Raw genomic sequence first — 15,049 nt, 5'->3', positions numbered from 1 at the left:
CACCTCTATCTCTCTCTCATTCTCTCTCTCTCTCTCTCATTCATACATGATGTTTTTCTAATGACACTGTCTCATAACAAACACATTTAGGTATTATTAGATTGATTATTTTTCGATGATGAATTATTGTACTTGTACTATATGTTATGTCATTTTCAGTACTTACAATTTTTCCAAGCCTCTTTCTTTTCAATTTAGTCTGACACTTTTCAAATTCTGCAAATAACCATAAATAATAATGAACAGTTATACAAACTAACAACACACATTCATGTCAACAGCAATTTGAACTTTTTGTTTAAGGTGAACTTTGCATGGTGGGTAAAATGACACTTTAACTTTTATTTGAATAGTACGCATGCACATTCGAAACAAACATACCATGTCCATATAAATTCCTTATCTAAAGAAATTCAGATAAAGTGAGAAGCTATTCAGTTATTTGTTTAATTTTTGATTTTTTAAAATGAATACAGATGACAAGTTTTCAAATAATGTTATGATATATAATAGTAATGCTCCAAGTGATATAAAAAGCTAGTAATAAGAATTATTGTGCAAGAGTATCTCAGAACAATTGAATGAATATAATTTGTAAAAATAATTACATAAATAAACTGTCAAGAAATTTCAACACAGCAGAAACATTTTACATGTATTAATCAGCTGTTCATGAGTGGGTTAACTGATTTTCAGAAATTTCAAAACCAAATCAGCTGTTTTTACAGTCTTACTTTTTTTTTTTTTTTTTTACAAAAATACGAATTGAACCAACTGTAATCTATGCAATGTAAAGCTCAGATTGTTTAGTGCAAATGCTGAAAACTAACTCGATCGTGTCGATTGTTTCCTGATCAACAAATTAACGGACTGACAATAAACCTATGCATGTACATTGTATAAATGTAAACAATGCAGGCCTTCCCCATGTTTTGCTCAAACAATACAACAATTGATAAAAATAATCATATAATATATAAAAACACAATAAAATAGTTACCTAGTTATCTGATCCATTACAAATACACTGTATGTCTCTTCTTCATACTAGATAAATCATTTAAAGATCGCTACCGTCAGCTACACGTGTTTACATCAATTGCAGCCTCTGAAGAGCATTTTATAAAGCAGATTTATGTCCATACGAGAAATGTGTTTTTGGAATGTTTCTTATAATTGAGCTAATAAATTTATAGATACCAGTCTTGTTCATTTGTGGTAAGATTTTTTTTCGTATAAAGTATTAAATCACCCTTATTATTTGCTAAACCTGCTGTTTTCGGTATATTATCCATATATGGATAGACAGAGGCGAGGCATATATCATGACGTGTTATATCATTAACCTTTTCATGAGCATATCAAAACCTTGGAAACCTTATCAGTACTGCGAAATGGATATAACAGTATATATATATATATATATATATATATATATATATATATATATATATATATATATATATATATATATATATATATATTTGTTATATTCAGTAGTATATTCTCACTATATAACTCTATATAGACAAATAGTCAATAACTGTAATATTAGCTCGTCCGAAAAATATTGACCGGTCAATATCTTTTTGATATTGACCGGCTAGGAATAATATCTAGAGAACATTCCCTCTATTTCAAATAATCGCCTCTGATTTGTTGATTCGTAAACGATGACGTAAATAACTCTTCGCGACTCCAAAACAAGGTGACGTCAAAATAGACAGTCAGTCAAGGCAAGTGAACAACGGACGCGCAATGCGACGGTTTGCTATCATAACGGATATAAGGATTTGCGAATTACTGTGAAGTAAAATCAGGTAGAACATCTGTATGTTGATTCTTACGGTCGGCGGAATATCACCAGTGACCGTTTGATGCTGAGGATATTTTGGAAATGAACTTCGCAAAAAATTAAATTCGTGAATTCTTTGTTGAGCTGAGAAAATTACGGCGATCTGTTTTCAGTTACTTTCTTAAAGTTTTGCAAGGTGTAGGACAAGGAAGGGTTCTAAGTGCTTTTATGTTTCTTGTTTACATTAATGATTTGTTATCTGAAATTTGCCAGAATGGTAATGGTCTTGTTTTGGGTGATATACACATACCAGGTATTTTATTAGCGGATGATACTGTTTTAATGACCAACTCGCCAAGGTCTTTACAATGTTTACTTAATGAAGTAGAAAAATATGCATATACTTGGAGACTTCATTACAATCCAAGTAAAAGTGTCTTCATTGTTTTTTCCAAGACACAAAAATGTTCTGTTTCTTATAGTATTAGATTATTTGGTAGTGAAATTCCTCAGTCTGATAACACTGTTTATGCTGGCTGCCTTCTACAAGCAAATATGAAAACTGACAAGCTAACCGAACGAGTGTGCAAAAATGCTAGATCAAAAATCCACTCATTATACTCTATTGGTGTTAATAACTCCGACATTCATCCAGTTGTGTCTGCCAAAATATGGAAACGTGTTGTGCTACCCTCTGCCCTCTACTCCTGTGAAATATGGTCGTCACTGACACTCACCGACATGCAACTCCTAGAGTATGTACAAAGACACTTCTCCAGAATAATTCAAGGATTTTCCAAATTTTCTCCGTCGCTCTCCAGCATCTCAAATATTGGACTGTGGACCATGCAAGGCTACATTGATAAATGCCGCCTATTGTTTTTAGGGAGACTACACCGATCAGAACAAAACTCTTTACAAAATCGGATTTATAGGTTTATTTCTGATGTTCATGTAACTGAAAAACTTTTTGCAACTAAAAACTTGTTACAAACAGCTAAGAAATATAAGCTCTTCGATGTGATTTTTAACGACTGTAATAATATTTTTAACAAAAAAGAATATTCAAAATTGGTTATCAAAACAATTTGGGCAGAGGAAGAAAAACAATGGCATAGCTCTCTCTGTGTGAACCCTGAACTCTCTTTTTTTAGTAGAATACATACGAATTTGTGCCCTAATAAGCTTTGGCAAATTGCTAAAGAAGAACCCTCAAAACGACTGTTGATCAACTTTTTAGTTCAAGTTTCATCAATGAAAACTGTATGTAAAACTTGTCCTTTATGTTATAAGGAAACAGATAGCTATAATATGCACCTTGTTTTAAGCTGTTATAATCTTTTAGAAGACAGAGAAATTATGCTTGAAAACATTTTAGAAATTCTTGACGTCCACGAATATATATTGTTTGAAAATCAAGATCCAGAATTACAGTTTTTATCCCTTATGGGATGTGTCAATGGTACAAGTTTTGAAAATATATCGTATACAATATGGAAACAGATTATGTTAATCGTTGCATTTATGTTGTATAAAAACAGAGGTTTCTTTGCAATAGATTGTCGTAATTTATAAATGTCTATCAAAATATGTACATATATAAATATGTTTTGTTTCTGTTCTATTTTCACTTGAGTTTATAATTTGATTAAGTAATACTCTCCATTAATTTGGAGGAAATAAAGAATATCATATCTTATCTTATCTTATCTTATCTTATATATAAATATATATATATATATATATATATATATATATATATATATATATATATATATATATATATATATATATATATATATATAGTTACAGTTATATTTTATTTACATGTATAAAAGTGATATATTGTGATGCAAAAAGATTTGGCGAAGAAAATGGGGAATCGGAACTTCCTTACAACATCAGCTGCACTAACGAAGCTCTGGTGAATGCATCATCACTTGTAAGTTCTGTTGCACAAAGCATAAACAGCCATAAATAAGCCATAAATAAGATGATAAGTATATATCACCATATTAACTTTGATAAAGTGTCAATTATGTTTTTTTTTTACATATTAATTTAAATAGTTGGACGGTATCATTGAAAATGTAACAGCGGATGAATTCAGCATTCCGGAGACAGTTAACAATACTCTTCAACTGATGAAACACCTGACATCATCGACCAATAAAATCAGTGCTTGGGATCTAAATTCCTCTCTGGATGTTTTAGACAAAATTGTCACAGTAATCAATGCTACGGGATCAGCTATTCAGAAAGAGGTGATATTTGAGTTACGTATATTAAAACCTCGTCTTTATCCACGCATTATGAATAAGTATAAGACTGAAATATATATATGTGTGTGTGTGTGTGTGTGTGTGTGTGTGTGTGTGTGTGTGTGTGTGTGTGTGTGTGTGTGTGTGTGTGTGTGTGTGTGTGTGTGTGTGTGTGTGTGTGTGTGAAATTTCGGTAAAAAGGAGATAATAATTGTAAAATGTTTTTGTTTCCTATGAATGTTGCAAACATTTTAGAGCCGTAGAATAACACGTGTTACTCAAATTCACACGTTCACAGTAAAATTGTTTGAGTTCTAATTGCTCAGTACAAAATGCATAAGTCAGTAAATGCAAATATCACTCTCCAGTTTGCCCGATATTTAAATGAAAAGGATAGGAATTAGTTATTTGTGATACTTTGTTCCTTCTCATTTTGATTAATTCAGTAGATCGAATATATTTAAGACGATATGTGATTTAATGCATGAAAAAACTGATAACTATGTTTTATAATCAACAGATTTTTGTAATATGTTTACCAACTCTTGTGTTCTTTAAAGATAATGTGAAAATAACCCACAGTAGTCATGGCACAAAAATATGCATACGGTTCTTTTATTTCAGTACATTGATTTTGAGGAATAGACCTGTTCATGCTTACTGAGAATTTAAACTTTACATTGATTGTCTCTTAATAGAGGAATAGTGTACATGTTATCTTGTTCAGTGCATATCTTAACAGGCACAGAAATAAATTGATGACCGTGTTGGAATAAGTATTGTGTCTTTTATGATTAAACATACGGATCACGTGTACTAATGCACATCTACATTTGTAATTTTAATTGTAATGATTTTTTGTGTTTTAATTCATTTCAGGTTTTTTACGCTGTTATAGATAATATTTTGTCACCTAATAACTCAAACGCTTGGACTATTGTAAGCGAAAAGGTAAATTTTCATTATACAATATTGTTAATAAATACAGAACAAATCATTGGATATAAAAGTATCGACATCTGACTCGAATTTATACCATAGTCCATGTTTCTATCATATAACCTATATTAATTTTTTCAACCAGACTCTACACTGCTCTATTTTTTGCCAGTTTGAAAGACAATATTAACAACATGTTGAATTGTAAAGAGCATTTTATTACAAATGCCAATGTAAATGTAGCGGTATTGTCCGCTATCAAACTGTACGTTACACCTGTCACAATGAAAAATAAAACAACCAAAAAGAGACAGTATCATGAATATAAAAATTGTACATACACAATAAAAACACATGACTAAGGAATGGCAAAAAAGATGGGACTACTATATCTATATGAAAAACATGCCACAAACTTGTCGAGAACCAGACAATATAGACAAGTTTCCCATCTAGTGGAGACGAATGGGAGAAAAAAAAATGTTTATAACCTTAACAGGGTAACATCTACATATACATGTTAATTATGAATTATTGAGTACAGTAAAGTTGAACAGCAGCATAATAAAAATTATGTCATACTGCAGGGGAATAGCAAAACACGGTGATTTACATAATTAACAAACCTGCATAACTTGATTTAGCTAAATCAACATTGTTCTGTGAGTATGCAGATATAAGTGATTCCACTATGCCGCCTCAGACAGTCATTGTTTATCAAGTACATTATTCCATGTAAAATAAAACAGATGAACAAGTCAGTAGACTTATGAAATCACATGATACATGAAACATAACTAATGCACCAAAGTATTGGAGAATGGCCACACTCCAACAACAAATATATATGACATTTATTTAGCTGCCTCAGACAGTCTAAATTTAATACATCTACCGGTAGCTAACAATACTTGTAGAAAAATAGCAGCTATTTGAACGGAAACAAAAACATATATCCACAATCAATGCTGCCTCAGTCTTAATACAGTACATGTATTCTGAACACTACTCTCCATCAACAACATTACTTGTTACATTTAAGTCCCAACTAATGACCTTAAATCATAAAATATCTTGCACTAGTCTACAGAACGGGAATGGAGACTGAACTAAGGCCACAATGTTCAGAAAATATTAACAATATAAACTATTTACACTCAGCTGCCTAACAGTCCAAATATAATAAAACAACTAGAGCCGAGCTCGTTGCAAAGCAACGAGTAGGTCTTCCGTCGCAACTTCGTGTCGCGAAAGGATTGTCCATCAGTCTCATTAAAATACCTCCTTCTCCTGACACTTGTCAGAGCCTGACAGACCCTGTATTGATAAAAGGTCATCTTTACATGACAATTTCTTCTTACGAATTAGAGCTTTAGAAAATTGATTGGAACTCTTCAAATGGAGACAAAAAAAATTAATTCATACCTGTTTTCTATGTAACCTCTAGATTGAGTATTGCACTACTCATTAAACAGATAAAGGCATATCTTTGCTAAGTAGGTGTTTATTTAATTTGTATGCAAATGTGGAGGTCAAGTGGGTATAGTCTGTTATTGATACAGGTCTATCAGAACCTGGCGAGTGTAAGGAGAAGGGAAATGGTTTTTAATTATACTGGATTATCAATATGATAATAGTAAGTTCAAGAAATCGAAAACGAGACTCAATTTCAAAGTATTATTTTCAAACCAGGCAAGTTCTTCGTTTAACTTACTTCAAGTTTAGGATAACTTTAAAAAGTACATCATTTATGTACATGTATATAATTAATTTAATTATAATAAAAGTGTGGATGTGGCGGTGGGGGAAATGACCCAAAAATCAATTTTCTAAGCGTTAACTTAAGGGAAATTTTGGTTGAGAGAAAGGGGGCATTGCTCCCACTGGACCATCTAAAAGGTACTGTTAGCAAGCTCACAAATAATATCCCCGCTAAGAAAGAAGTCATTACTCACGTATTTCTCTGTTAGAGAATAATGGATGGTTCGTTTTCTTTAATAAGTGAGTCAGACAAGGCAGGGTATATTTACAGGTCACAAGTAATCTTTATGACAAACTCTAGCTTTTACTCATTTCCATTAATACAAGATATGACACATGTTTAATATGAACTTGAACTTGCGCAACTGACCCTGGGTCAAGTTCATGACACATCATCGGTCATCAGGAATCTTTACATGAAATAGAAACTCCCAATGTTTCTCCTTAAATGACTTCGGAACAAATCATTACACACCCTCAGGTCATAAGCAATCTTTGTGTGAAGTAAGAAATTCCAAAGTGGACCGGAAACAAATTTTGCACTTTTCCTGCCAGTGACCTTTACTTTGTCCAAATGACCTTGGGTTTAGGTCATGAAGCTTCGTCAGTTAATGAGTATTATTTGTATGAAGTAAGAACACTTCCAATGTTTCTCCATCAGAAAGATATAGACCGGACACGACGTACGGACGGACAAGGTGATTTTTATTTAACCCCCCCCCCCCTCAATTTTTTTTCGTGGGGTTTAAAAATCTTTTTCGCCCGTTTTGTGCGGCACAAAAAAGACCTATATTTTTCAATTATTTCTATCATATCACATATAAATATACATGTAAATGTATGATTTGTATGCACATTTGAGTTCTTCTCATCATCGTCGGAAAGGATAAGAAACCCTTGGGGTCCAATAATGTCTTTTTATGGGCATTTGTCAATTTGCATCACTAAATGATTTCCAAGCGGTAATAAGCTATCAAAGCTATTGAGATGTTACATGTAGATATTGAATTTCTATAGATTTAAATTTAAGGTTAGGAAAAACAACACTTTTTTATACAGTAGCTTTTATGTACGCGTACACATAAATAAGAAGATGTAGCGAAAGCTATAAAGACTTTATTTCTTCTGTTCTAGACTTTTTCAGAGTTAACAAGCTACAAGTTAACAATCTCCAATTTTGACAAGCTAGATTAAAAATAAAATATTCAGCTGAGTTTTAATCTGCATTACAACCTCATATCACACAACTTCAATGATTTTTTTTATCAATGTGCATATAACAATAAGTAAAATTCCCAAAAACAAATATCTATCGCAATTAAATGCATACATATTTGGGAGGCAGAAAAGTCGCTATATTATAGTCTGCAAGTCAATTGAACTACTACAATTATTTCAAAGAAATAAGAAACTGTCGACACTTGCAGTACTCTGATGATTTAATGACGATCGACCGACTTTATTGCTTAATGAAGTCGTATATCATTACTTCTAATCCTGAGAACAAATTTTATTTAATATTTGACTTAAAACTGTTAACTTATAAAACCAGAGACATAAATAACTTATTAAGTTATTTAAGTCTCTGATAATATATATTTTATTCTGTTCATAACTATAGAAGTTTAGCGTGTTCAACAGGTTAATTTTTTAGCCACATTCTCAGATTACGATATCGCACCTTTAATGTGAGGTTGATTGACATCGAATATTTAAACACTTATTGTTTAACAATTGTCCGCTGCATTGAAAGCATCCTTCCAAATGTTACTCCATTATTTATCAATTGCTGATCTGCAGCCCAGGGGCAATATTCTAGGCTATGTGCGCTGATGGACACGAGATTTTCGGTCGCACGTGGAGCGGATTCATTTGACTTAGCATAGACTGACCGAATAAACACACGGGTGGGAAGGTGACATACATTGAGGAGAAAAATGTACACATGTTAAGCAGTCGCCAAAAATGGGTCTTCGCCACATTTTGAAAAAAAAAAATCCCTTGCACTGTGATCATGAAACCGATAAAATCTAAACAAATCTTGTTTAAAAACTCATGTGAACATTCTAAAAATAATCACTAAATCCCTCAATTCTATCGTGTCAGCCTCTACCGCCAATCGCAACTTCTCGGGCCTTTCTGGCAAGCTCGGAAAAACACTTCGAATGTATTACCTAGGCGTCCATGACGACCCCCCTTTTTTTAAAACTTGATATAATTACAACACATTTTATGATCTGTTGAGATGTGAGCTATATTTCATTAAAGGTATCAATATACACTAAAATATAACACAGAAACGACATACAAAACTTTTTGCCGATACTTATTTTAATGGGAAGCGACTCCATTTTGTATAATATTCTAACATCCGGTGATGTTAATACATTCGAGGTGTTTTTCCAAACTTGCCAGAAAGGCCAGAGAAGTTGCAATTGCCTCTACCGCATGTGTTAATTTGATATTTGATTTTTTTATCCTGCCTTGAACGCTTGGAGACTGTTTCATTTTCTTAATTCGGCTAAATAATGCTTCCAATTTTGAGCGCTCTCTCTCTCTCTCTCCCCTTCTCTCTCATTTTATGTGCAACCTTATGAAGACGTCAACTACTTTCTACGATATCTATAAAACCTCTCAGCAGTATCTAGCGGAAATATTCGTGGGTAAATAAAAAAAATCTTAAATTGAAACACAAGTCAATCATACATGTACCGGTCAAAATCTCGAATAAACAAATAGTTGGAATCGTACAAAATATCAATAAACATGCACGTGTGATCAAGTACATGCAGAAGAACACGAGCTACCGCGGATCACTTGTCCACTCGCGCGGGATCTCCTTGGCTATGTTCTAGGGGTGATCATTTGAAGGTTTAATCTTTGTGGTTTTTCGTTGTTTATCTATAACATTATTAGTACATGTATAGTTTTTAGAACATTTTAGAATTACAAATTCACTATTGATTTATGTCTGATGATGTTTCTGATTTGGAACAATATCGCTTTTATCAATTTTTAGAGGGGCTTCTCAATTCACATTCTAATGTTTCATTCAATAAATTGAAGGTGAACAAAAAGAACATAAAATTGAAACAGTTCTTGTATATATATCTTGTTATTAGATAACCGCTGACCTCTAGGTAGTGCAGCCGCGACCGATTTCCTCGGCCGCGGAAGAGGGATCGGATAACTTACGTAAAGTTAAAACACACATAAAAAGCTCAGAACCCAGGAAGATTTACAATGTTTGCAGTATGATGAATAAACTCTAATTAATATAAGTTTTTTTCCCCTTTAATCCCACAGTTGATCTATCTGTCTGATACTGCTTCAGTTCGAGTTTATGATAAAACAGAACGATTTCTTATTCTATCGTTTAATTCAAATTAAGAAGAGTAAGCTTTAATGTCATTGTGTACGATTCTTGTGTTTGCTGCTAAGTAAAATCACATATGACAGACGCGATTCTTGTGTATTAGATAACCGCTGACCGCTAGGTAGTCCAGCCGCGACCTTGGCGATCGAATTTCTCGGCCGCGGGCGAGATGGGTTATGTAATGACGCACACAACTAAGAATTTAGGTCGATTTGAAATGCTTGCAGTAAAATGACTCAAATCCATTTCATGGAAGTTATTTTTTTTTAAAATCTAGTTTATGTATCTCACTAGATAAGAAAAAGAACGTTTATATTTTCTCGTTTTTGTTTTTCTTAACGGTTGTCCACTATAGGACCTAAACAGAGGTTACTCCAAAAAAAAAGGCTGTAAGAAAAACATGTACACGTATACTTTTTAGACACTTTTTCAAATGAATCAAAGCATCCCGTATATGCTGGAACACTTTCAGCTGTTAATATATGTACGTTATTCGCACGAAGACGATTCGCTTACTTGCCAAATGAATACAGGTACATGTTAACAAGACAAGCTTTTTACACTCATAATACGCATTACCGGTACAAAATAGTTTTGTAACGACATTGATAACACAATAATGAACAACTTTTCTATCGACAGCTATAGCGAAATATTAACCATTTTTGAGTTATAAAGCGAAGACTTTTAAGTGCTCTAGACCCCTAATTTAAGGGGCCAGCCCTTTTTCAATGGTGTCAAGTGAAAGCCCTTGACAGTTTGCACATATTTTGTTCTATATGTGTTTAGAGAAAATTTTAAACTAAAGAGCAACATAACAAAAACACAACAAAAAATCAGCATTTTTTGAAACACAAATTCAAATTAATTTTTTAAAACTTTAAAGGAGGAAAATTGTAAAAACAAAACTCGGAGGACAACGTTCAAACTCTCTATTTTGAAGATTTGTGACTTTGTAACACAGGCTGTGAGCGGTTTCAGAGCCTTTGCGTGCACAAGAATGCCTATATTTTGGGGAAAAAGGGGAATAACTCGGTACCGGAAGTGTTGATATCAACGATTTTCCATAGATATTGAGAAATAGTAACTACCAATAAGCTCTGCAAATTTGAACTTTATAGGACAACAAACAAGCAAGATATTTGAGTTTTAAAAAACGTCTAGAAGAAAAAAAAGAATAAAATGAACTAGAGCAAAGCTCGTTGCAAAGCAACGAGTGGGTCTTCCGTTAATGTCGGAAGTAAAGCTGGAAGTTCCTGTAAGAAGCAGAGCTCTTTAACCCATAACAAGAGTAAATATAATAAAAAGATGAAAAAAAACGAATTATTCCTGGTACGACTAAATAAAATCCGAATGATTTTAAGTAAGAATTAACAAAAACCTTTCCGATTTCAAGAACGACTTAACAAAAAAATCCGAATGTGTTCAAGTACGACTTAACTATTATTTTATGTACGAGTTAATTTTACTTTGAACATAACGCTATTTTCTTAACCAAGAACGTGGACTCAAAATTTCCGGAAAACTCAATTTTTAAATCCAAATATTATTGTAATGCATCGTCCGATTTTAAAACAGATTACAGTTTAAAATTAAGCATAAAAAAAGCTTCTTTGTTGCTTAATGATTAATATCAAATTATTTGTGAGAAAAGAGTTATTATAAAAAGACTTAATAGCCCTTCTGGCCCCTAATTTGAGAGGTCAGCCCCTTTTCTTGATATCAAATAAAAGGTTTCGCTTATTTAAACATATTTTGTTCTACAAGTGTTCACAAATTGTAAAACGTTATCGAGATATCTAAACAACTGTGTTTTAGGGGCTGACCCTTTAACCCCTTATCGGGGCCACTAACATCAACATTTTTGGTATCATTTTGTTAAGAACATTATTTTGAACAACTTTTGTTCTACATTGCTTTTCAAAATATTTCTCCTTTTTCAGATATTAATGATCAAAGTTTTCAACTTATGGCCCCATGAAACCCCTAATTACGTAACATATGACTTAGTATGATACTGTATAGATAAACAGCTGTACAATGAGCATTTTTGCTTCTATAATCAATAACAAAATATTTTTGAGTAAAGAGTTATTATAAAAAGACTTAAGAGCCCCCTTGGCCCCTAATATGAGGGACCAGCCCCTTTTTCTTGATATCAAATTAAAGGTCTTGCAAATATAAAGATATTTTGTTCAATAAGTGTTTAGGAATTGTTCACCTTACTCAAGATATCTATATAAATGTGTTTTAGGGGCCGACCCTTTAACTCCTTACCGGTGCCACCAACAAAAAAATTTTAGCTTTCGTATTGTTGAAAACATTATTATAAACAACTTTTGTTCTACAGTGCTTTTCAAAATATTTCTCCTTTTTCTGATATGAATAATCAAAGTTTTGAACTTCTGGCCCCTTGAAACCCATAATTACGTAACATATGACTAAGGTATGGTACTGAATAGATAAACAGCTGTACAATTAACATTTTTGCTTCTATAATTAATAACGAAATATTGTTCAGTAAAAAGTTATTGTAAGAAGACTTTAGAGCCATCTTGGTCCCTAATTTGAGGGGCCAGCCCCTTTTTCTTGATATCAAATTAAAGATCTTGCAAAATTAAACAACTTTTGCATTACATGTTATAACAAAATATTTATACATCAAAAGATATTACAGAAAATGTGCAAAAATTTCGTGAAAAAATTTGGTGCTAATTTTCAGGTTCAGGCGAGCTTCGAGGCCTTCAGCAATTTTCATAATTGGAAGCATGGGGGTACATCTACAGACATTCATCTACAATCCCTGAAAATTTCAAGCTTCTATCTTGATTAGTTTTGGAGGAGATGCGTGGACAAAATGACCCTTAAAAATTTACAAAATCGTCAATATCTGAAACCGGAAGTGACGTCATAAATTAAAAATTTAGTTATATGTAGCGCCGATCATGCTTTATCCGTCCTAAAAATTTTGTGCGAATCGGTTGGATAGTTTTTGAGAAATAGCGCTCCAAAAAAGTCAGAAAAAGAAAAAAAAGAATAACTAGAGCAAAGCTCGTTGCAAAGCAACGAGTGGGTCTTCCGTTAATGTCGGAAGTAAAGCTGGAAATTCCTGGAAGAAGCAGAGCTCTTAAACCAATAGCAAGAGTAACTAAAATATAAAATATGGAAAAACTCGAATTATTCCTGGTACGACTTAACAAAATACGAATGATTTTAAGTACGACTTACCAAACACCTTTCCGATTACATGAACGACTTAACAAAAAAATCCGAATGTGTTCAAGTACGACTTAACAATTATTTTTGGTACGAGTTAATTTTACTATAAACATTACGCTATTTTTTAAACCAAGGACGTGGAATCAAAATTTCCGGAAAAATCAATTTTTAAACCCCGATATCTCTGTAATGCATCGTCCGATTTTAAAACGGGTTTCGGTTTTAAATTAAGCTTAATAAAAGCTTTTTTGCTGCTTTTTTTATTAATATCAAATTATTGGTCAGAAAAGAGTTATTATGAAAAGACTTAGTAGCCCTTCTGGCCCCTAATTTGAGGGGTCAGCCCCTTTTTCTGGCTATCAAATAAAAGGTCTCGCTAATATAAACATATTTTGTTCTACAAGTGTTCATGAATTGTAAACCGTTCTCGAGATATCTGTACAAATGCGTTTTAGGAGCCGACCCTTTAACCCCTTACCGGGGCCACTTACAGCAAAATTTTTGGTATCATATTGTTAATAACATTTTTTTGAAGAACTTTTGTTCTACATTGCTTTTAAAAATATTTCTCCTTTTTCAGTTATTAATGATCAGAGTTTTGAGTTCTGGCCCCTTGAAACCCCTAATTACGTAATATATGATTGAGGTATGGTAATGTATAGATGAACAGCTGTACAATTAACATTTTTGCTTCTATAATTAATAACAAAATATTGTTCAGTAAAGAGTTATTGTAAGAAGACATTAGAGCCCTCTTGACCCCTAATTTGAGGGGCCAGCCCCTTTTTCTTGACATCAAATGAAAGGTCTTGTAAATATAAACATATTTTGTTTAACAAGTGTTCACAAAATGTTTACCGTTCTTGAGATATATGTACAAATGTGTTTTAGGGGCCGGCCCTTTAACTCCTAAATGGGGCCATAAACAAAAACATTTAAGGTAGCATATTGTACAAAACATTATTTTGAACAACTTTTGTTCTACATTGCTTTTCAAAATATTTCTCCTTTTTCATATATTAATGATCAAAGTTTTGAACTTCTGGCCCCTTGAAACCCCTAATTACGTTATATATGACTTAAGTATGGTACTGTATAGATAAACAGCTGTACAATGAACATTTTTGCTTCTATAATTGATAACAAATTATTGTTCACTAAAAAGTTATTGCAAAAAGACTTTAGAGCCCTCTTGGCCCCTAATTTGAGGGGCCAGCCCCTTTTTCTTGATATCAAATAAAAGCCCGTGCAAATTGAAACAGCTTTTGCATTACATGTTTTAACAAAATATTTATACGTTAAAAGATATTACGGAAAATGTGCGAAAATTTTGTGAAAAAAATTGGTGCTAATTTTCAGGTTCAGGCGAGCTTCTAGGCCTTGCGCATTTTTCCCAATTGGAAGCATGGAGGGAAATCTACAGACATTCATCTACAATCCCTGCAAATTTCAAGCTTTTATCATGATTAGTTTCAGAGGAGATGCGTGGACAAAATTACTCTTAAAAATTTACAAATTCGTCCATATCTGAAACCGGAAGTGACGTAATAATTTGAAATTTAAACAATCAGTAGCGACATTGATGCTTTATAACTCCTAAAAATTTGGTGTAAATCGGTTGAATAGTTTCTGAGAAATAACGCTCCAAAAAAGTCAGAAAAAGAAAAAAAAGTATAATAATAAAGAAAAAGAAACCGT

The 15,049-nt window shown here is 32.7% G+C and overlaps 1 protein-coding gene across 1 annotated transcript in view; it reads left to right on the top strand.

Moving 5' to 3' along the window:
• Positions 1-15,049, top strand: part of LOC128157928 (uncharacterized) — a 75,026-nt gene that overhangs the window by 42,356 nt on the left and 17,621 nt on the right. Inside the window, exons 14-16 of the mRNA XM_052820600.1 lie at positions 3,634-3,737; positions 3,865-4,059; positions 4,936-5,007. Of these exons, the coding sequence (XP_052676560.1) occupies positions 3,634-3,737; positions 3,865-4,059; positions 4,936-5,007 (371 nt within the window). The remainder of the gene's footprint in view (positions 1-3,633; positions 3,738-3,864; positions 4,060-4,935; positions 5,008-15,049) is intronic.

This window comes from Crassostrea angulata, chromosome 8, assembly GCF_025612915.1.
Source record: "Crassostrea angulata isolate pt1a10 chromosome 8, ASM2561291v2, whole genome shotgun sequence".
In the NCBI taxonomy this organism is placed as follows: domain Eukaryota; kingdom Metazoa; phylum Mollusca; class Bivalvia; order Ostreida; family Ostreidae; genus Magallana; species Magallana angulata.
Note: the sequence above shows the minus strand (reverse complement) of the source record. Positions and strands in the feature narration are given on the sequence as shown.